The following is a 21223-nucleotide window of genomic DNA, read 5'->3' as shown; positions in this document are numbered from 1 at the left end:
CTTGGTGTGAACTCGCTGGTGGGTCTGCAGGTTCGATAACTGAGTAAATCCCTTCCCACACTGAACGCAGGTGAACGGCCTCTCCCCCGTGTGGCTGCGCCGATGGGCTTCTAGCTCTGATGGTGACCTCCATCCCTTCCCACAGTCCCCACATTTCCATGGTTTTTCCATCTTTTAGGTCTCCTTGAATCTCTGCAGGTCAGTCAACCAGTTGAAGCCTTTTCAACACACAGAACACAGTCGCTCCTCACTGTGAGTGCTGCAATGTATTTTCAGGCTGTGTAACTGGTTAAAGCTCTTTCCAGTCAGTGCACTGGAACACCCTCACTTGGGGGTCAGTGTGTCAGTGCTTTTCCAGTCGCACTGATGTTCAAAATCTTCTGAAGCTGATAAATATTTCTCCCCTTAGTTTCAAATGCTGACGATATTCAGGTCCCAAGGAATCAAGTGATTCTGTCAGATCTAGACGTGACCCAGCCGAGAGTTCTCTCTGAGATTCCTCCTCTTCTGATATCCTGTGAAACATTTTTGTAAAAACATCAGTCAGTACAGGATAGAAATTCAGAACAGAGAATTCTAGTTTCTATGGAACATTCTTTCCTCTCTCATTCCCCAAAAGCTGTGAATCTCCATCCCATTCATTCTCCCCTTATTCTCACTCTGCTGTATCTAATATTTACCCTCCCAATTCTCCTGAAGGTGCTGATTCAGACTGATTGACAGATCCATGCTCACTGCTTCCTGTCCTGGACAGTAATAAGTCTCACAACACCAGGTTAAAGTCCAACAGGTTTATTTGGTAGCACAAGCCACAAGCTTCCAGAGCGCTGCCCCTTCATCAGTTGAGTGCACTGGAACACTCACCTGATGAAGGGGCAGCGCTCCGAAAGCTTGTGGCTCGTGCTACCAAATAAACCCGCTGGACTTTAACCTGGTGTTGTGAGACTTCTTACTGTGTTCACCCCAGTCCAACGCCGGCATCTCCACATCCTGTCCTGGACACAGAGAGCTGAAAATTTCCATGCAGGCTCCCAGACTAAAAATGCTGAAATAAACAGACTGGATTCAATACCTTTCCCTTCAGTTGCTGCGAGTCCCCAATTTCCCCCAGAATGAGAAAAGAAATGGAAAGGGGGAAACATTGATTTCCTCCCAGAGGAGGACGTTTCACTCGGAAGCTCATTGGACAACTTCCGTGTTGTGACGTCACAACAGAGCCCTTCCTGAATCAGCCAGTAGGAATCGCTGCGCTCCGCGGTGACGTCTCCGGGTTCCAGTGCGCAGGCCCGGGCGCGCGGACCCGGGAGCCCCGCCTCCACCCATCGTTCCCCTCCCCCTGAACCTCCTCCAGCCAAGGTTTCCAGGCAACCGGCTGACGGCTCCGACCAGAGAGAGAAGCAGCTCGGTGATCTCCCCCTCCTCCCGGCCCGGGACTGCGCATGTCCAAGGACAAAGGGAAGCTGCGCATGTGCGAAGGAGAGCCCACCCCCTGAACTGCATGCTTGAAGTCATGACCAATGAAGAGATCGGAGGACCGGAAGGACTCTGGTCCTCCAGCCAATCAGAGCGCGGGCTTTGTGTGAATGAAGATTGAGCTTCAGAAAACCTAAAACTTCTTCCTGTCGGTAACATCTGTGGGTAAAACACTTTCTTTTCTCCCCCTTTCCATTCCTTATTATTTCTAGTTGTGTAATATATTACTGTTGCTACATTATATATTTCCAGTCATAAACTCATTGCCGCACAGAAGGAGTCTATTGAGTAACTCGAGTCACAGAATCCCGACAGTGCAGAAAGAGGCCTTTCGGCCCATGAAGTCTGCACTGACTCTCCAACAGAGCATTCTTCCCAGGCCCTCTCCCAGTAGTACGACGGATTTAACCTGCTCATCCCCCCCAACCCACACATCCTGGGACACGAAGTGGCAATTGAGCATGGCCAATCAACTTAACCTGTCCATCTTATAAACAGTAAGAAGTCTCACAATACCAGGTTAAAGTCCAACAGGTTTATTTGATCGCACGAGCTTTCGGTGCACTGCTCCTTCATCAGGTGAATGGCCACTCACCTGATGAACCTGGTGTTGTGTGCCCACCCCAGTCCAACGCCGACATCTCCACGTTATCTTAAAGACTGCAGATTGATTCTCTGTAGAATCCTGTTCTATCTCTCTATCAACATTCCTCTGCAAGTTTTATTTCCTTCAAGTACCCATCCAATTTCATTTTGAAATGATTGAATCTTCTGTTCCACCATCCTCATAGGCAGCGAGTTCCAGATCATGTGCTCTCCCTACCTAAATATAAATCTTCCTCAAATCCCTGCTCTACCACTACTCAAGTAATGTCCTGTATGTTACACTTTTATCCAGTATTATAGACATCTGTCTGGCAGCCTGCATGGAGATTTTCAGCTCCCTGTGTCCAGGACAGGAAGCCGTGAGCATGGATCTGTCAATCAGCCTCAATCAGCACCTTCAGGAGAATTGGGAGGGTGAATATTAGATACAGCAGAGTGAGAATGGAGGGAGGGTGTGTGGGATGGAGATTTACAGCTTTTGGGGAATGAGAGAGGAAAGAATGTTCCATAGAAACTAGAATTGTCTGTTCTGAATTTCTATCCTGTACTGACTGTGATGACTTTTGTAATCTCCTTTTGCAGGATATCAGAAGGTGGGGATTTATAGACAGAAATCTCGAATCAAACGTCACATAAACATCTGACAGACATTTGATTGATTGGGACCCGAATATCATTGGCCTTTCAATCTTGAAGGAGAAATCTTTTAATGTTCTGTCTGCGTCAGAATTTTTTTAAACATAAATGTGACTGGAAATACACCAAGACACAGACACACCCGAGTGACAGTGTTCCAGTGCACTGAGTGTGGAAAGAGCTTTAACCAGTTACACAGCCTGAAAATGCATCGCAGCATTCACAGCGGGGAGAGACTGGACCCGTGTTCTGTGTGAGATTTAATTGACTGTTTAACCAGGAGGGTCACAAGGACACCCGCACCATGGAGAAACCGTGGAAATGTGGGGACTGTGGGAAGGCATGTCAGTGCCCATCTGAGCTGGAAACCCATCGACGCAGCCACACCGGGGAGAGACCATTCACCTGCCCTGAGTGTAGGAAGTGTTTCACTCAGTCAAGCAACCTGCTGAGACACAAGCGAGTTCACACCGGGGCGAAACCGTACACTTGCTGTGTGTGTGGGAAGGGATTCACACATTCGTCCACCCTGCAGGATCACCAGCGGGTTCACACCGGGGAGAAGCCTGTCACCTGCTCCAAGTGCGGGAAGGGATTCAGTCGGTTATCAAACCTGCAGGAACACCAGCGAGTTCACACTGGGGAGAAACCATTCACCTGCCATGTGTGTGGGAAGGAATTCACTCATTCATCCACACTGCAGGAACACCAGCGAGCTCACAGCGGAGAGAGGCCATTTATCTGCTCCGTGTGTGGGAAAGGATTCAGTAAAACATCCACCCTTCTCACACACCAGCGAGTTCACACTGGAGAGAGGCCATTCACCTGCTCTCAGTGTGGGAAGGGATTCACTCAGTTATCCAGCCTGCAGAGACACCAGCGAATTCACAAGTGATGATGGGGTTGGATTCTGCTGTTATTGCTGCTGTTAATTACATCCAGGACTGAACCATGTTCATTCTGACAGTTGGTGAAGTGGGAGGGTTGGAGGGTTTCTTTCTGCTGGACTGGCTGCTCTCATGGCTTTGCTTCCAGTGGGCTGATGCTCTTTGAGCCTGGGAGAGCACATTTCCATTGAAATGATCCACAAAAGCTGATGAAGGACATTTATTTAATCCTGGATAGTAAATAGTGTTTTTCCTACCACTACAGATAGATCTAAAATTGTTCCATTGAGTCTACAGCACAGGGCCGGGCCAGTCGGCCCAATTGGTCTGTGTCAGTATTTATGCTGCACCTGAGCCTCCACCCACCCCTCTTCATCTCCCCCCATCAGCATATCCTTCTATTCCTCTCTCCCTCATGTATGTATCTAGCTTCCCCTTCAATGTATTCATGCTGTTCACCTCAACCACTCGCTGTGGTAGTGAGTTCCACATTCTCACCACTCGCTGGGTAAAGAGGTTTCTCTGAAATCACTGCTGGATCATTGAGAAAAGGAAAAATAGAAGCTTGGAAAGCGGAAAATGAAAAATGAGGAAAAATGTAAACCAAAGGTGTTGTAGTCCAAACCTGTGTGTTTTAACCTCTACTAGCGAATAAAGACACAAAGTCGACATTTGGTACTTAAACACAATTTCATTTATTCTGTAGCTACTTAAAAAGTCATAAATACTTGTGTTATGAAGGGGAGGCTGATCCCCTCTCTGAGAACTAATACCTAACCACTCAAAGAGGAGTACCTCGCTCTATAATCTGTTGCCTTGGTAACAGTGCTGCTTGGCCTTTCGATACAAATGTTTCAATTTGGGCTCTCTATATGTACTTGCATTTTTGTTTTAACTCTCTAAGCACAGAAAAAGCACCACCTTTTTCAGGGACCACGCATTGCTTTCTCCCCCAGCATTTTACAATTGTACTAACACCAAACTCTAACATCCTACTTTTCAATCTACAATTACTCTACTCAACTTCGCAACGCTTGCAATGCAAAAACCAAATATTCATTATCTGTTACTTTACTTAACTTGAGGTTAATTTCCGCTTGCAATTAAAACCGACGAAGGTTTTGAGGCATGGTATCAGCCTTCCTTTTCTTCCCAAGTGTTGTCATCTTCCTGTGAGCTTTGTGCCCCAGCTTCTTCACAATACCCTCTGAACAAACCCTTTGTGTTAGCATTCTTATATCCCAAAGGTTCCTTGGCAACCGGCCAGTGAATTGATGAGAAATCAAGTAGTGTATTTACCCAGCCCAGACGCTCTGGACCCTCCAGACCCCATCATGGTTAGGCCTTAAGTTTAAAGTTAAAGTTTATTTATTAGTGTCACAAGTAGGCTTACATTAACACTGCAATGAAGTTACTATGAAAATCCTCGAGTTGCCACAGTCCGATGCCTGTTTGGGGACACTGTGGAAGAATTTAGCACGGCCAATTCACTTAACCAGCAAGTCTTTTGGACTGTGGGAGGAAACCGGAGCACCCGGAGGAAACCCATGCAGACACAGGGAGAACATACAGACTCTGTACAGACAGTGACCCAAACCGGGAATTGAACCCGGGTCCCTGGTGCTGTGAGGCACCAGTGGAAACCACTGTGCTACCGTGCCGCCCTGCATGTAGGTTACATTCATATTGCCCAAGGAACACTGGTTGAAAAAGCCTGTAAACAACTTCTTGGGCGGCACAATGGTTAGCACTGGTGCCTCAGGGACCCGAGTTCAATTCCCGGCTCGAGTCACTGTCTGGAGTCTTTTGCATCTCACCCATGACACGCACAAACCACGTCCTTTTCATGTTTTGAATGGTCAATTGTGAAAAGTGGATTTAGACCGCAGTCCTGCTGTTGTGTCCTGTTGTAGTTCCAGCACTGACAGGCACACATAATTCAATGTTTGATGTTATTAACCCTTTGGGTCACTTTGAGGTCTTGCTCCTTTTGGCTGAGAATGTTAAATTCGAGACTCTGCAGACACTTTTGCTGCTTCTGTACTGTGCATCTCTGGGGTGGATAAATCAGGGCGGCACAGTGGTTAGCACTGCCGCCTCACAACACCAGGGACCCGGGTTCGATTCCTGGCTTCGGTCACTGTCTGTGCGAAGTCTGCACGTTCGCTCCCCCGTGTCTGCGTGTGTTTCTTCCAGGTGCTTTGGTTTCCTCCCACAGTCCAAATGACGTGCTGGTTAGCTGTCATTGGCCGTGCGATATTCTCCCTCAGTGTACCCAAATAGATGCCAGAATGTGGCGACTAGGGGATTTTCACAGTAACTTAATTGCAGTGTTAATGTAAACCTATCTGTGACACTAATCAATTAAAAAATAGTGTGCAGCTAGAGGTTTTGAAAAATGAAGCTATCTTTTCATTTTGTTGGTTCATTTTATAAAGGGGAAGGTGTGACAATCCTGTGCCTTGAAGAAATGTATTTATAATCACGTTTTTTGTTCGGGGTACATTTAAAATTCAGTATGTTGACATGGTGCCATGTAATATTGCTTAAATTGGAACTAATAGAGATAGATTAGCAATTAAGAATTGCATCTTGTAATTTTTAAATATTTAAATTGTTAAAGTTAACCGAATTCATTTGTTACACCTAAACTGTATTGTTAAATAAAGTTTGTTCTGATAAAACTTTCTTTGTGTGTCAGTAGAAACACCTTATCCCCACACTAATGCCAAAAAATGTTGTGTGGGCTATTTAACATTGGCCATGCTAAACATTCTCCCTCAGTGTACCCGAGCAGGCACCTGAGTGGTGACTAGGGGATTTTCACAGTAAGTTCATTTCAGTGTTAATGTAAGAATTGCTCGTCGGAACAAGCAGAGAGGAGGATTGATTTGTGGTGGGAGAGTGAAGGTAAGCGACTGGCTAATTTTTAGTTTTTTGCAGGGTTTGTTTTTTGTTAAGAAAGTTACTTTAAAAGTAAAGTGGAAGTGGGCCACGTGGTGAGCTGGGAAGGGTTTTTTTAGCACGTAAAGTTTAAAAGGCAGGCCGCACTATCCAGCGGGCAGCGTCGTTAGCGGGCAGCGTAGTGAGCAGGTAGCAGAATGAGAGCGAAAGGGCTTTGGCTCATCGGGTTTAGGAGGAAACGGGTGAGGCAGGTAGGATTATTTCTTAGTTTGTAATAACTTAAACTAGGTAATTGTGATGGAGGGTCATGTGATATGTTGTTTCTGCATGATGTGGGAGCTGGTGCATCCCACTGTGGTTCCCAATGAGCATGTCTGCAGGAAGTGTTGGTTGCTTGAGGAACTCCGGCTCAGGGTTGATGAGCTGGAGCCTGAGCTTCGGACACTGCGACATATCTGGGAGGGGGAGAGTTACCTGGACACTGTGTTTCAGGAGGCAGTCACACCCCTTAGACTAACTAATTCAGCCGGGGGTCAGGGACAAGAGGGTGTGGCTGCGAGTGAGGCAGGAAGTGGGATCCAGAAGGTAGAGTTGCAAGAGCCTCAGTCCCTGAATCTGTACAACAGGTTTGAAATTCTTACTCCCAGTGTGGACGGGAACGGGGACTGCAAGGAGGACAAGCAAACTGCCCACAGCACCGTGGTACAGGGAGCCATTCAGGGGGAGGAAGAAAAAAGAAATGTAATGGTAATTGGGGATAGTGTAGTTAGGGGTATTGATACTGTTCTCTGTGACCAGGATCGAGAATCCCGAAGGTTGTGTTGCCTGCCTGGTGCTCGGGTCCAGGATATCTCATCTGGGCTGCAGAGGAACTTGGAGTGGGAGGGTAAGAATCCAGTTGTAGTGGTCCACGTAGGTGCCAACGATATAGGCAGAACAGGAACAGAGGTTCTGCAGAGGGAGTATGAAAAGCTAGAAGCCAAATTAAAAAGCAGAACCAACAAGGTGGTAATCTCTGGATTACTACCTGAGCCACGAGCGAATTGGCACAGGGTCAATAAGATTAAGGAGGTTAATGTGTGGCTCAAAGATTGGTGTGGGAGGAATGGGTTTGAATTCATGGGACATTGGCACCAGTATTGGGGAAGAGGGGACCTGTTCCGCTGGGATGGTCTTCGTCTGAATCGTGCTGAGACCAGAGTCCTGGCGAATCGTATAACCAGGGCTGTAAATAGGGCTTTAAACTAAATAGTGGGGGGGAGGGTTCAGGGGTATGGGGAATTACAAAATCAAAGGTAAAGGAGAGGGTACAAGTGAAGGTTGATGATGAGGACATTCATCTAGTTAAAGGAGGCAAGGGCTCAGGCAGAGTAAAAAAGGTGACAAACACAAGAAGGGAGGTGGTTAACGCAGTGCAAGGAGATGGTCTGGGGAAGGATAACCAGTTTGTGACAGGTAGGGACAGAGCGTGCAATCAAAAGAATGCACTAACAAATCGGGTCCATATAAAGGCTAGCATAAAGACACTTTACCTGAATGCACGTAGCATTCAAAACAAAGTGAATGAGTTGATGGCACAAATCAGTACAAATGGGTATGATCTAGTGGCCATTACAGAACCGTGGTTGCAGGGTGACCAGGACTGGGAACTGAATATCCAGGGGTATCAGACATTTCGGAAGGATAGACAGGAAGGAAAATGAGGTGGGGTAGCTCTGTTAATTAAGGATAACATCAGGGCGGTAGTGAGAGACGATATAGGCTTTCAGGAGCAGAATGTGGAATCGTTGTGGGTGGAGATAAGGAATAGTAAGGGGAGAAAGTCACTTGTGGGCATCGTCTATAGGCCCCCAAATAATAACTTTGAGGTGGGTCGGGCTATAAACAAGCAAATACTGGATGCGAGCAAAAACAGAACAGCAATAATCATGGGGGATTTTAACCTGCATATTGATTGGTTGACTCAAGTCGGACGCAGTGGACTTGAGGAAGAGTTCTTAGAATGCTGTCGGGATAGTTTCCTCGAACAGTATGTTACAGAACCTACGAGGGAGCAAGCTATCCTGGATCTGGTCCTGTGTAATGAGACAGCTAAAATTAATGATCTTCTTGTGAGGGATCCTCTTGGAATGAGTGATCACAATATGGTTGAATTTCTAATACAAATGGAGGGAGAGAAAGTAGGGTCCCAAACCAGTGTCCTCTGCTTGAACAGAGGGGAGTACAATAGGATGAGGGCAGAATTGGCTCATGTAGACTGGGAGCGCAGACTAGTTGGTGGAACAGTTGAGGAAGAGTGGAGGATTTTTAAAGAGATTTTTCTCAGTTCTCAGCAAAATATATTCCTGTGATAAAAAAGGAATGTAAGAAAAGGGATAACCAGCTGTGGATAACTAAGGAAATAAAGGAGAGTATTAAATTAAAAACCGATGCGTACAGAGTGGCCAAAACTAGTGGGGAATTAGAAGATTGGGAAATCTTTAAAAAAACAACTAAGAACTACTAAGAAAGCGAGAAAGAAAGGAAAGATAGATTATGAAACTAAACTAGCACAAAATATAAAAACTGATAGTAAAAGTTTTTACAAATATATAAAAAGGAAAAGAGTAGCTAAAGTAAATGTTGGACCCTTAGAAGATGAGAAGGGGGATTTAATAATGGGAAACGAGGAAATGGCCGAGGCCTTAAATAAGTTTTTTGTGTCGGTCTTCACGGTAGAGGACACAAATAGCTTACCGAAAATTGATGGTCGTGGACTGTAGAGGGTGAGGTCCTTAAAACGATCACTATTACTAAAGAGGTAGTGCTTGGTAGGCTAATGGGACTAAAGGTAGACAAGTCCCTGGGCCCGGATGGAATGCATCCCAGGGTACTGAAAGAAATGGCAGAAGTAATAGCGGATGCGTTGGTTGTAATTTATCAAAATTCGCTGGACTCTGAGGAAATGCTGGCTGATTGGAAAACAGCTAATGTGACGCCACTGTTTAAAAAAGGAGGTAGCCAAAAGGCGGGTAACTACAGGCCGGTTAGCTTAACGTCCGTCGTTGGGAAATATGCTGGAATCCATCATTAAAGAAGAAATAGCAGGACACCTGGAAAAAAATGGTTCGATCAATCAGACGCAGCATGGATTCATGAAGGGAAAGTCGTGCTTGACGAATTTACTGGATTTTTATGAAGATGTAACGAGTGCAGTTGACAGAGGGGAACCGGTGGATGTGGTGTTTTTGGATTTCCAGAAGGTGTTCGATAAGGTGCCTCACAAAAGGTTGCTGCAGAAGATTAGGGTACACGGAGTTGGGGGTAAAGTGTTAGCGTGGATTGAGGATTGGCTATCTAACAGAAAGCAGAGAGTCGGAATAAATGGGTGCTTTTCTGGTTGGCAGTTAGTGACTAGTGGCGTGCTGCAGGGATCGATGCTGGATCCTCAACTGTTTACCATATACATAGACGATCTGGAGGAGGGGACCGAGTGTACATCTGAATCGCCTCCCACAGTCCCCATATTTCCACAGTTTCCCACTGATGCGGGTGTTCTTGTGACTCTCCAGGTTAAACAATGAGTTAAATTTCACACAGAACACGGGTACAGTCTCCCCCGCTGTGAATGCTGTGGTGTATTTTCAGGCTGTGCAACTGGTTAAATCTCTTCCCACACACAGTACACTGGAACACACTCACTTGGGTGTATCTGTGTTTCAGTGATTTTTCAGTCACATTTATGTTAAAAAAGAATTCTGAAGCAGACAGAACAGGAAAAGATTTCTCCTTTTAGATTCAAAGGCCAATGATATTCAGGTCCTGATCAAATGAATAACTCTGTCAGGTCTTGATGTGTTGTTTGATTTGAGATTTCTGCCTGTAAATCCTCACCTTCTGCAAATCTACCCTGTAAAAGGAGTTTACAAAATTCACCAGTGACAGTACAGGATAGAAATTCAGAACTGACAATTCTAGTTTCTATGGAACATTCTTTCCTCTCTTATTCCCCAAAAGCTGTAAATCTCCATCCCACACACTCTCCCTCCATTCTCACTCTGCTGTATCTAATATTCACCCTGCCAATTCTTTGAAAGGTGCTGATTCAGGCTGATTGGCAGATCCATGCTCACTGCTTCCTGTCCTGGATGTGGAGATGTCGGCGTTGGACTGGGGTAGGCACGGTAAGAAGTCTCACAACACCAGGTTAAAGTCCAACAGGTTTATTAGTAGCACGAGCTTTCGGAGCGCTGCTCCTTCATCAATGTGTGCAGGATTTGGTTCACAAACAGGGCATATAGACACAAACTCCATTACAAGATAATGGTTGGAATGCGAGTCTTAACAGGCAATCAAGTCTTTCCAGGTACAATGGAAGTGGAGAGAGGGTTAAGCATAGGTTAAAGAGGTGTGAATTGTCTCCAGCCAGGACAGTTGGTGAGATTTTGAAAGTCTAGGCAAGTTGTGGTGGTTACAGATAGTGTGACATGAACCCAATATCCCGGTTGAGGCCGTCCTCGTGTGTGCGGAACCTGGCTACCAGTTTCTGCTCAGCGATTCTGCACTGTCGTGTGTCTTGAAGGCCACCTTGGAGGACACTTACCCAAAGATCAAGGGCATTCAGCCTCTGATCTTCGGGTAAGTGTTCGCCAAGGCGGTTTATAGTTTAGTTTTGATTGTTTATTAATTAGTGTCACAAGGAGGCTTACATTAACACTGCAATGAAGTCACTTGAAAATCATGAAAAAAGTGCAAAAAAACTATGAAGTTACTATGAGAGTCAGCATGGACTCGAGTTGTCCAATGGACTCCTTCTGTGCTGTAATGACTCTATAACTGGAAATATATAATGTAGCTACAGTACAATATGACAAGATTGGAATGATAAATGCATTTATTGCAGGACCAGGAATAAACCTGTCTGATATAACAACACTGGACATATGTCTGTCCTATATTAATTTACTGTCCCCTTAAATGTCAGCCATCTCCTGGGGAAACCAGCCCTTTAATTACGAACATTAGGAAAGAGACCATCCTTTTAGCCAGACAAATAAATGTGTCAAGCTGAGGGAGCAAAGGATGTCAATGTCTTTAAGAGAGAGAGAGACCTGGGCCAACCTTTCCTGAGTCTGCAGCCTCCCTGGATTCACTTCATTCCCTTCAGTTGCTGCAAGTCTCCAATTTCCCCCAAAATGAGAAAAGAAATGGAAAGGGGGAGAAAAGAAAGTGTTTTACTCACAGATGTTGGAGACAGGAGGAAGTTTCAGTCAGTCTGAAGATCAATCTTCATTCATGCAAAGCTGGCGCTCTGATCAGCTGGAGGACCAGAGTCCTTCTGGTCCTCCAACTCTTCCTATTAGTCAACACCTCAGAACACCTGGGCCAGGGGGGTCGGGGGAGATCACCGAGCGGCTTCTCGCTCTGGCCAGAGCCGTCAGCCGGTTGCCTGGAAACCTTGGCTCGATGTGGTGCAGGCGGAGGGGAACAATGGGTGGGGGCGGGGCTCCCGGGTCCGCTCGCCGAGCCTGCGCACTGGAACCCGGAGACGTCACCGCGGAGCACAGTGATTCCTATTGGCTGATTCAAGGATGGCTCCACTGTGACATCACAAAGGGGAAATTGGCCAATGATGATGTAATTTAAACAATGCCTGAGATCACTTCACTTCTTGGTCAGACCCCCTTTTCAGTCCAGTGCTACTTGGAGTTTACCGTCAATTCAACAACTATTGGGTTACAAGTCCCTCACAGGTCTTATCACAAATTTATGATAAAATAATTCAAATAATGCATGAGAACGCTTCTTAACTAACTACCGACCACTGTTTGTTGATTGGTCAGACCCCCTTTTTACAGATTCGGGAATCTCAGCCACTGAACACCAGCCGGTCCTGGAATAAGTTTAATTCTAACTCATTCTGAGTAAATATTCTCACCAGGTCCTCTGTCGGGGCCCTGCTAAGCAGCTTTAATGGTTCATGATTGCAGAAACTGAGCAGTCACAGGAACGTGGTCAAGATAGTCCAGTCCCATAATGCCTCGCATTTAATCTGCAGTCCTTCAATTATAACAGAATATGTGGCTGTATGTAGCTGCTTCGGCCACGATCAGCGCCAACACTGCCTTCCTGAACTGCTGCAATGCCGAAGGTGTAAGTACACCCACAGTGCTGTTAGGGAGGGATTTCCAGCTACACATTCCACACTTCCTCTAGACTGTGGGTGGATGCGAGATTGATACATTTCATTCAACTGCACCCAAGCTGAGTTATTCAAATCCCTTTATTGTACAGGACAATATATTCATGATTTCTTTAAAACAGAAATTAGACATTCCCATTTGATTTCAGGTATTAACATATTCTGTTAGTTTGTTCTTTATTGTCAATGTCAGGCTGGGGTTGTTCCCCTTGGAGCAAAGGAGGTTGAGGGGAGATTTGATAGAGGTGGACAAGATTCTGACAGGTTTAGATAAGGTGGACAAAGAAAAGCTGTTCCCATTAGCTGACGGGACAAGGATGAGGGGGTCACAGATTTATGGTTTTGGGTCAGAGAGGAAGGGGGGGATGTGAGGAAGAATATTTTGATGGAGTGAATGGTAATGACCTGAAACTCGCTGCCTACGAGGGTGGAGGAAGTGGAGACAATAAACAATTACAAAGGAAATTGGATGGGCATTTGGGAGGTTTCAAACAGAAATGCTGACTAAATATCTCTGAACTTCCTAACATCCTGTCACTCTGTGATCCTTGTGAAATTTGAAACCAGGTATTCACAACAAGACTCGAAGAGCATCAGCCCACTGGAGGCAAAGTCATGAGACCGGCCAGTCCAGCAGAAAGAAACCCTCCGACCCTCCCCATTGACCAACTGTGAGAATGAACAAAATGCAGTCCTGGATGTAATTGAGAGCAGAAACAATAACAGCAGAATCCAACCTCTGGAATCACTCGTGAGCGTTTTGGTGTCTCAGCAGGTGGGATGAAGCTCTGAACCCCTTCCCACACTGAGAGCAGGTGAATGGTCTCTCCCCTGTGTGAACTCGCTGGTGTGTCTGCAGGCTGGATAACTGACTGAACCCCTTCTCACACTGAGAGCAGGTGAATGGCCTCTCCCCAGTGTGAAGTCGCTGGTGCGTCTGCAGGCTGGATAACTGAGTGAATCCCTTCCCACACTGAGAGCAGGTGAATGGTCTCTCCCCAGTGTGAACTCGCTGGTGTTTCTGCAGGTTAGCTAATTGACTGAACCCCTTCTCACACTGAGAGCAGGTGAACGGTCTCTCCCCAGTGTGAACTCGCTGGTGTGTCCGCAGGGTGGATAAATCAGTGAATCCCTTCTCACACTGAGAGCAGGTGAATGGTCTCTCCCCAGTGTGGCTGCGCCGATGAACTTCCAGCTGAGATGGGTATCTGTACCTCTTCCCACAGTCCCCACATTTCCATGGTTTCTCCATGGTGCAGGTGTCCTTTCCTCTCTCTTCAGTTGAAGACTCGTCCACACACAGAACAGTTCCCCGCTGTGAATGGTGTGATATTTATTCAGGCTGTGTAACTGGTTCAAGCTCAGTGCACCGGAACGCACTCACTCCAGTGTGGCAGTGTGTTGGCACTTTTCCAGTCACACTGATGTTTGAAATCTTTTCAAGTCACCAGACCGGACAATCATTTCTCCTTAAAGATTCAAAGGCCGATGATATTCAGGTCCCAAGGAATATGACTCTGTCAGATCTAGATGTGACGTTTGAGATTTCAGCCTGTGATTCCTCTTTCGATACCCTGTAAAAGGAGTTTACAGAAGTCATCAGTGTCAGTGCAGCATAGAAATTTAGAACACACAATTCAAGTTTCTATTGAACATTCCTTCCTCTCTGCAGACTCGAAACGTTGGCTCTATTCGCTCTCTATCTAGGGGATAGTGTGGGAAATGATGCTGAGGTAGATCGGCCAATTCTCCATGAATGTTTGAGGCAGTTCGATGGGCTGAATGGCCAACTGCAGCTCTGAATTCTTAGGATTTTTGACTGCTGGACAGGAAGCAGTGAGCATGGATCTGTCAATCAGCCTCAATCAGCACCTTCAGGAGAATTGGGAGGGTGAATATTAGATACAGCAGAGTGAGAATGGAGGGAGAGTGTGTGGGATGGAGATTCACAGCTTTTGGGGAACGAGAGAGGAAAGAATGTTCATTAAAATAATAGAATTCTTACATCTTATCAACCGTCCCTGAGCCTTCACAATGAATCTCTCTTCTCAGGGCACTCTTATCTCGGAGTTGTCTGTGCTGCCAGCAGTCTCACAAAGCAGCTGCCTTTGCGCTGATATGAGAGGCCCTGCGAGGCAAGTTTAATGCTCCATGGCTGTGTGTTTACCATTCTTTCCCTTCATCTGAGCAGGAATATACTTCTCCTGGACTCTTGATATCACACTTTTAAAAGCCTCCCATTAGCCAGTCATTCCTTTCTCTTCAAACAGACTCACATAATCAACATCTGCTAGATCCTGCCTAATGCCCACAACATTGGCCCTGCTCCAGTTTAGGGCCTTAACCTGTGGATCACTCCTATCTTTTTCCAGAGCTATTTTAAAACTAATAGTGTTCTGGTCACTGGACACAAAGTGCTCTCCGACTGACACTTCATTCACTTGCCCTACTTCATTTCTTAAGAGTCTTATAGAAAGTGAGTCTAGCAATTAACAATGAAAAATAAGGAGCTGGGAAATTAATTGAACAAGTATTTTGCCTCGGTCTTCACAATAGAGGATACAGTTAAAACTCAGAAACAGCTGGAAATCAGAAAACAGAAGTGTGGGATGAACTCTGAAAAAGCACAATTACCAGGGAAGTGGTCCTCAGCAAACTGTTGGAGCTGTGGGCTGATGAGTCCTCGGGTCCTGCTGGGCTCCATTCTCGGGTCTTAACAGAGTGAGATCGTTGATGTGTTGTTTAATTTTCTAAAATTCCCCATCGGGAATTGGATAAATGGAATCAGTGGATGTGCTGTACTTAGATTTCCAGAAGACATTTGATGAGGTGAAACATTAAAGATTATTGCAGCAAATAAAAATTCATGCTGTGGGGATAACATATTGGCGTGGATAGAAAATTGGCTAACAGCAAACAGTGGGCAGAAATGGATCATTTTCTGGTTTGAGAGAGAGAGAAACCTGGGCCAACCTTTCCAGAGTCTGCAGCCTCCCTGGATTCACTTCCTTTATCTTCAGTTACTGCAAGTCCCCAATTTCCCCCAGAATGAGAAAAGAAATGGAAAGGGGGAGAAAAGAAAGTGTTTTACTCACAGATGTTTGAGACAGGAGGAAGTTTGAGTCTGTCTGAAGATCAATCTTCATTCACACAAAGCCCGCGTTCTGATTGGCTGGAGGACCAGAGTCCTTCCGGTCCTCCAACTCTTCTCATTGGTCACCCCTCAGCATGAAGGTCAGGGGGTGGGATCTCCGCAGCGCGGACACGGGAGACCCGCCCCCACCCATTGTTCCCCTCCCCCTGCACCTCCTCGAGCCAAGGTTTCCAGGCAACCGGCTGACGGCTCCGGACAGAGCGAGAAGCCGCTCGGTGATCTCCCCTTCCCCCGGCCCGGGACTGCGCATGTCCAAGGGAGAGGGGAAGCTGCGCATGTGCGGGGGTGCTCCCGCTGACCTGCATGCTGAAGGGTTCACCAATGAACTATTCCTTTAACTTTCTGGAAGCCGATTGTCTTCGAACATTCAAAAACCATTGAAACTGCCTTTTTACTCAGCACTTGCTAAAATACTGATTAAAAAACACAAAACTCACAGCTTGGACTCAAATACTACCCAGTGCAAGGAACTCATCTACTTTGTCAGAAGACTAAGGAAATTTGGCATGTCAGCTGCGACTCTCACCAACTTTTACAGATGCTCCATATCACAGCTTGGTCTGGCTCCTGCTCTGCCCAAGACCACAAGGAACTACCAAAGGCCGTGAATGTAGCCCAATACATCACACAAACCAGCCTCCCATCCATTGACTCTGTCTACACTTCCCGCTGCCTCGGCAAAGCAGCCAGCATAATGAAGGACCCCATGCACCCCAGACATTCTCTCTTCCACTTTCTTCCGTTGGGAAAAATATACAAAAGTCTGAGGTCACGTACCAACAGAACAGATTTTTCCCTGCTGCTGTCAGACTTTTGAATGGACTTCCCTTGCATTAAGTTGATCTTTCTCTACACCCAAGCTATGACTGTAACACTACATTTTGCACTCTCTCATTTCCTTCTCTATGAATGGTATGTTTTGTCTGTTTAGCGCACAAGAAACAAAACTTTTCACTGTATGTTAATACATGTGACAATAGTAAATCAAATCAAACCAAAAAGGCAAATTGATCAGGCTCCCTGCCGATAGGCTTTTGTTCCAATATTTCTGAGTTCCTGACTTGGGGACCTTTCTTTGTGCTTTGGTTGTTCCTGCAGGTCAACACTGGCAAATCTCCTTTATCTTCTTCTGCTCGGGGTCTCGCTGGCTGAGATGTGCTTTCAGTCACATATTCACAGAACATGCACTGTTACACATTAATGATCTGGAAGATGGAATGAGGGCATAATTGCTAAATTTAATTTGATTTGATTTTGTTTTGATTTGATTTATTATTGTCACATGTATTAGCATACAGTGAAAAGTACTGTTTCTTGTGCGCTAAGCACAAAGCATACCGTACATAGAGAAAGAAATGAGAGAGTGCAGAATGTAGTGTTACAGTCATAGCTAGGGTATAGAGAAAGAGCAACTTAATGCAAGGTAAGTCCATTCAAAAGTCTGATGGCAGCAGGAAAGAAGCTGTTCTTGAGTCGGTTGGTACGTGACCTCAGGCTTTTGCATCATTTTCCCAACGGAAGAAGGTGGAAGAGAGAATGTCTGGGGTGCGTGGGGTCCTTAATTATGCTGGCTGCTTTGCTGAGGCAGCGGGAAGTGTAGACGGAGTCAATGGATGGGAGGTTGGTTTGCATGATGGATTGGGCTACACTACGACCTTTTGTAGTTCCTTGTGACCTTGGGCAGAGCAAGAGCCATATCAAGCTGTGATACAACCAGAAAGAATGCTTTCTGTGGTGCATCTGTAAAAATTGGTGAGAGTCATAGCTGACATGCCAAATTTCCTCAGTCTTCTGAGAAAGTAGAGGCATTTGTGAGCTTTCTTAACTATAGTGTCAGCATGGGGGGACCAGGACAGATTGTTGGTGATCTGGACACCTAAAAGGTCTTGACCCTTTCTAAATTTGCGGATGATACAAAGATATGTAGAGGGACTGGTAGTGTTGAGGAAGTCGGGAGGCTGCAGAATGACTTGGACAGACTAGGCAAATGGGCAAAGAAGTGTCAGATGGAATATAATGTGGGGAAGTGTGAGGTTATGCACTTTGGTCAGAAGAATAGAGGCGTAGACTATTTTCCAAATGGTGAAAGGCTTCGGAAATCTCAAGCACAAAGGGACTTGGGAGTCCTGGTTCTGGACTCTCTTAAGGTTAACATGCAGGTTCAGTTGGCAGTTACGAAGGCAAATTCAATGCTAGCATTCACTTCTGGAGGGCTAGAATACAAGAGCAGGGGTGTACTGCTGAGGCGGTTTCAGGCTCTGGTCAGACCCCATTTGGAATATTGTGAGCAGTTTTGGGCCCCATCCTAAGGAAGGATGTGCTGGCCTTGGAGGGGGTCCAGAGGAGGTTCACAGGAATGATCCCAGGAATGAAGGGTTTGTCATTTGAGGAGCAGTTGAGGAGTCTGGGTCTATAGTCGATGGAGTTCAGAAGGATATGGGGCGATCTAATTGAAACTTACAGAATACTGAGAGACCGAGATAGAATGGACGTGGAGAGGATGTTTCCACTAGTGGGACAGACTAGAACTCGAGGTCACAACCTCAGAGTGAAGGGACACTCCTTTAAAACTGAGATGAGGTGGAATTTCTTGAGAGGAGGGTGGCAAATGTGAAACTCATTGCCACAGAGGGCTGTGGAGGCCAGGTCATTAAGTGTCTTTAAGACAGAGATGGATAGGTTCTTGATCAATAAGGGGAACAAAGGTTATGGGGAGAAGGCAGGAGAATGGGGATGAGAATCATATCAGCCATGATTGAATGGCAAAGCAGACTCGATGGGCCAAATGGCCTAATTCTGCTCTGATATCTTATGGTCTCATTGATCACTATCTTTTAGTCACAAAGGCTGAGGGAGTCATGCCTCTCTCAGGGGGTGGCATTTCTCTCAGGAGCACAACACACAAGGGTCTATGTTCACTCAATGTCTGTTCGAGGCAGAGCGACTGCCCCCAATCAATGATCTCCTGTGTCCATTCCTCAGTGCAGAGTTCCTTCAGCCTGATCCTCCCACAGTACTCAGCCTGATACAGAGTTAGCTCTTCTAACCATCAGCCTTTGCTGTTGTCTTCATTTGCTTTATGGTTACACATCAGGTTGTACTCTCTTTAGATCAGTCAGGAATTAGGGTCACGAATGCGGCCATCCGCCCCATTAAGTCCATGCTGGTTCCCTGTGAATCAAACCATTGCCCCGTCGATCCCCGTACCCCTGTCGGTTTATTTCCCTCAATTGCCCATCCAATTTCCTTTTGGAAAGATTCCATCATCTCTGCTTCTCCCCCTTGCCGGAAGTGGGTTCCAGATATTTACCACTTTCATCAAATGCAAATGAATCTGAGAACAGAGAAGGAGGCCATTCCAGCCATTGTACCCATGATATCCCTTTGAACAAGATCTTCCATTAATCCCATATTTCATTTCGAATCTGTCCAGTTCCCTTTTGAAAGATCCAGTTTAATTTTCTTCCTGCACCATTTTCAGACAGTGAATTCCAAATCACAACAACTCATTCTGTTTTAAACCAAACAATTTCACGATATATTGTGTTTGGATTTTCACAGAGGATTTGGAAATGGAGTGACAGTTGTTACTCAAAATTAAGACTCAGTCTTTATTAATGAACATAAGAAATAGGAGCAGGAGTAGGCCATCTAGCCCCTCGAGCCTGCCCCGCCATTCAATAAGATCATGGCTGATCTGACGTGGATCAGTACCACTTACCCGCCTGATCCCCATAACCCTTAATTCCCTTACCGATCAGGAATCCATCCATCCGCGCTTTAAACATATTCAGCGAGGTAGCCTCCACCACCTCAGTGGGCAGAGAATTCCAGAGATTCACCACCCTCTGGGAGAAGAAGTTCCTCCTCAACTCTGTCTTAAACCGACCCCCCTTTATTTTGAGGCTGTGTCCTCTAGTTTTAACTTCCTTACTAAGTGGAAAGAATCTCTCCGCCTCCACCCTATCCAGCCCCCGCATTATCTTATAAGTCTCCATAAGATCCCCCCTCATCCTTCTAAACTCCAACGAGTACAAACCCAATCTCCTCAGCCTCTCCTCATAATCCAAACCCCTCATCTCCGGTATCAACCTGGTGAACCTTCTCTGCACTCCCTCCAATGCCAATATATCCTTCCTCATATAAGGGGACCAATACTGCACACAGTATTCCAGCTGCGGCCTCACCAATGCCCTGTACAGGTGCATCAAGACATCCCTGCTGTTATATTCTATCCCCCTCGCAATATAGGCCAACATCCCATTTGCCTTCTTGATCACCTGTTGTACCTGCAGACTGGGCTTTTGCGTCTCATGCACAAGGACCCCCAGGTCCCTTTGCACGGTAGCATGTTTTAATTTGTTTCCATTGAGATAGTAATCCCATTTGTTATTATTTCCTCCAAAGTGTATAACCTCGCATTTCTCAACGTTATACTCCATTTGCCATATCCTCGCCCACTCACTCAGCCTGTCCAAATCTCTCTGCAGATCTTCTCCGTCCTCCACACAATTCACTTTTCCACTTATCTTTGTGTCATCTGCAAACTTCGTTACCCTACACTCCGTCCCCTCCTCCAGATCATCTATATAAATGGTAAACAGTTGCGGCCCGAGTACCGATCCCTGCGGCACGCCACTAGTTACCTTCCTCCAACCGGAAAAACACCCATTTATTCCGACTCTTTGCTTCCTGTCAGATAGCCAGTCCCCAATCCACTTTAACACACTACCCCCAACTCCGTGTGCCCTAATCTTCTTCAGCAGCCTTTTATGGGGCACCTTATCAAACGCCTTTTGGAAATCCAAAAACACCGCATCCACCGGTTCTCCTCCATCAACCGCCCTAGTCACATCTTCATAAAAATCCAACATGTTCGTCAAGCACGACTTTCCCCTCATGAATCCATGCTGCGTCTGATTGATCGAACCATTTCTATCCAGATGCCCTGCTATCTCCTCTTTAATAATGGATTCCAGCATTTTCCCTACTACAGACGTTAAGCTGACCGGCCTATAGTTACCCGCCTTTTGTCTCCTTCCTTTTTTAAACAGCGGCGTAACATTAGCCGTTTTCCAATCAACCGGCACTACCCCAGAATGCAACGAGTTTTGATAAATAATCACTAACGCATCCACTATTACCTCTGACATTTCTTTCAATACCCTGGGATGCATTCCATCCGGACCCGGGGACTTGTCCACCTTCAGTCCCATTAGTCTACCCAGCACTGCCTCTCTGGTAACATTAATTGTATTAAGTATTTCTCCTGCTGCCAACCCTCTATCGTTAATATTTGGCAAACTATTTGTGTCCTCCACCGTGAAGACCGACACAAAAAACTTATTTAAAGACTCAGCCATATCCTCATTTCCCACTATT

General features: G+C 45.9%; 3 protein-coding genes across 3 annotated transcripts in view; 1 reads left to right on the top strand and 2 right to left on the bottom strand.

The window, feature by feature from the left end:
* Window positions 1-21223, bottom strand: part of LOC144483028 (dehydrogenase/reductase SDR family member 1-like) — a 340453-nt gene that overhangs the window by 72013 nt on the left and 247217 nt on the right. The gene's annotated exons all lie outside the window — the stretch shown is intronic.
* Window positions 1-21223, top strand: part of LOC144483026 (uncharacterized) — a 128984-nt gene that overhangs the window by 94872 nt on the left and 12889 nt on the right. The gene's annotated exons all lie outside the window — the stretch shown is intronic.
* LOC144482993 (uncharacterized) overlaps window positions 13433-21223 on the bottom strand; it is a 110476-nt gene continuing 102685 nt past the window's right edge. Inside the window, exon 10 of the mRNA XM_078201818.1 lies at window positions 13433-13894. Coding sequence (XP_078057944.1) covers window positions 13433-13894 — 462 coding nt within the window. The remainder of the gene's footprint in view (window positions 13895-21223) is intronic.

Source organism: Mustelus asterias, unplaced genomic scaffold, assembly GCF_964213995.1.
Source record: "Mustelus asterias unplaced genomic scaffold, sMusAst1.hap1.1 HAP1_SCAFFOLD_44, whole genome shotgun sequence".
NCBI lineage: Eukaryota > Metazoa > Chordata > Chondrichthyes > Carcharhiniformes > Triakidae > Mustelus > Mustelus asterias.
Note: the sequence above shows the minus strand (reverse complement) of the source record. Positions and strands in the feature narration are given on the sequence as shown.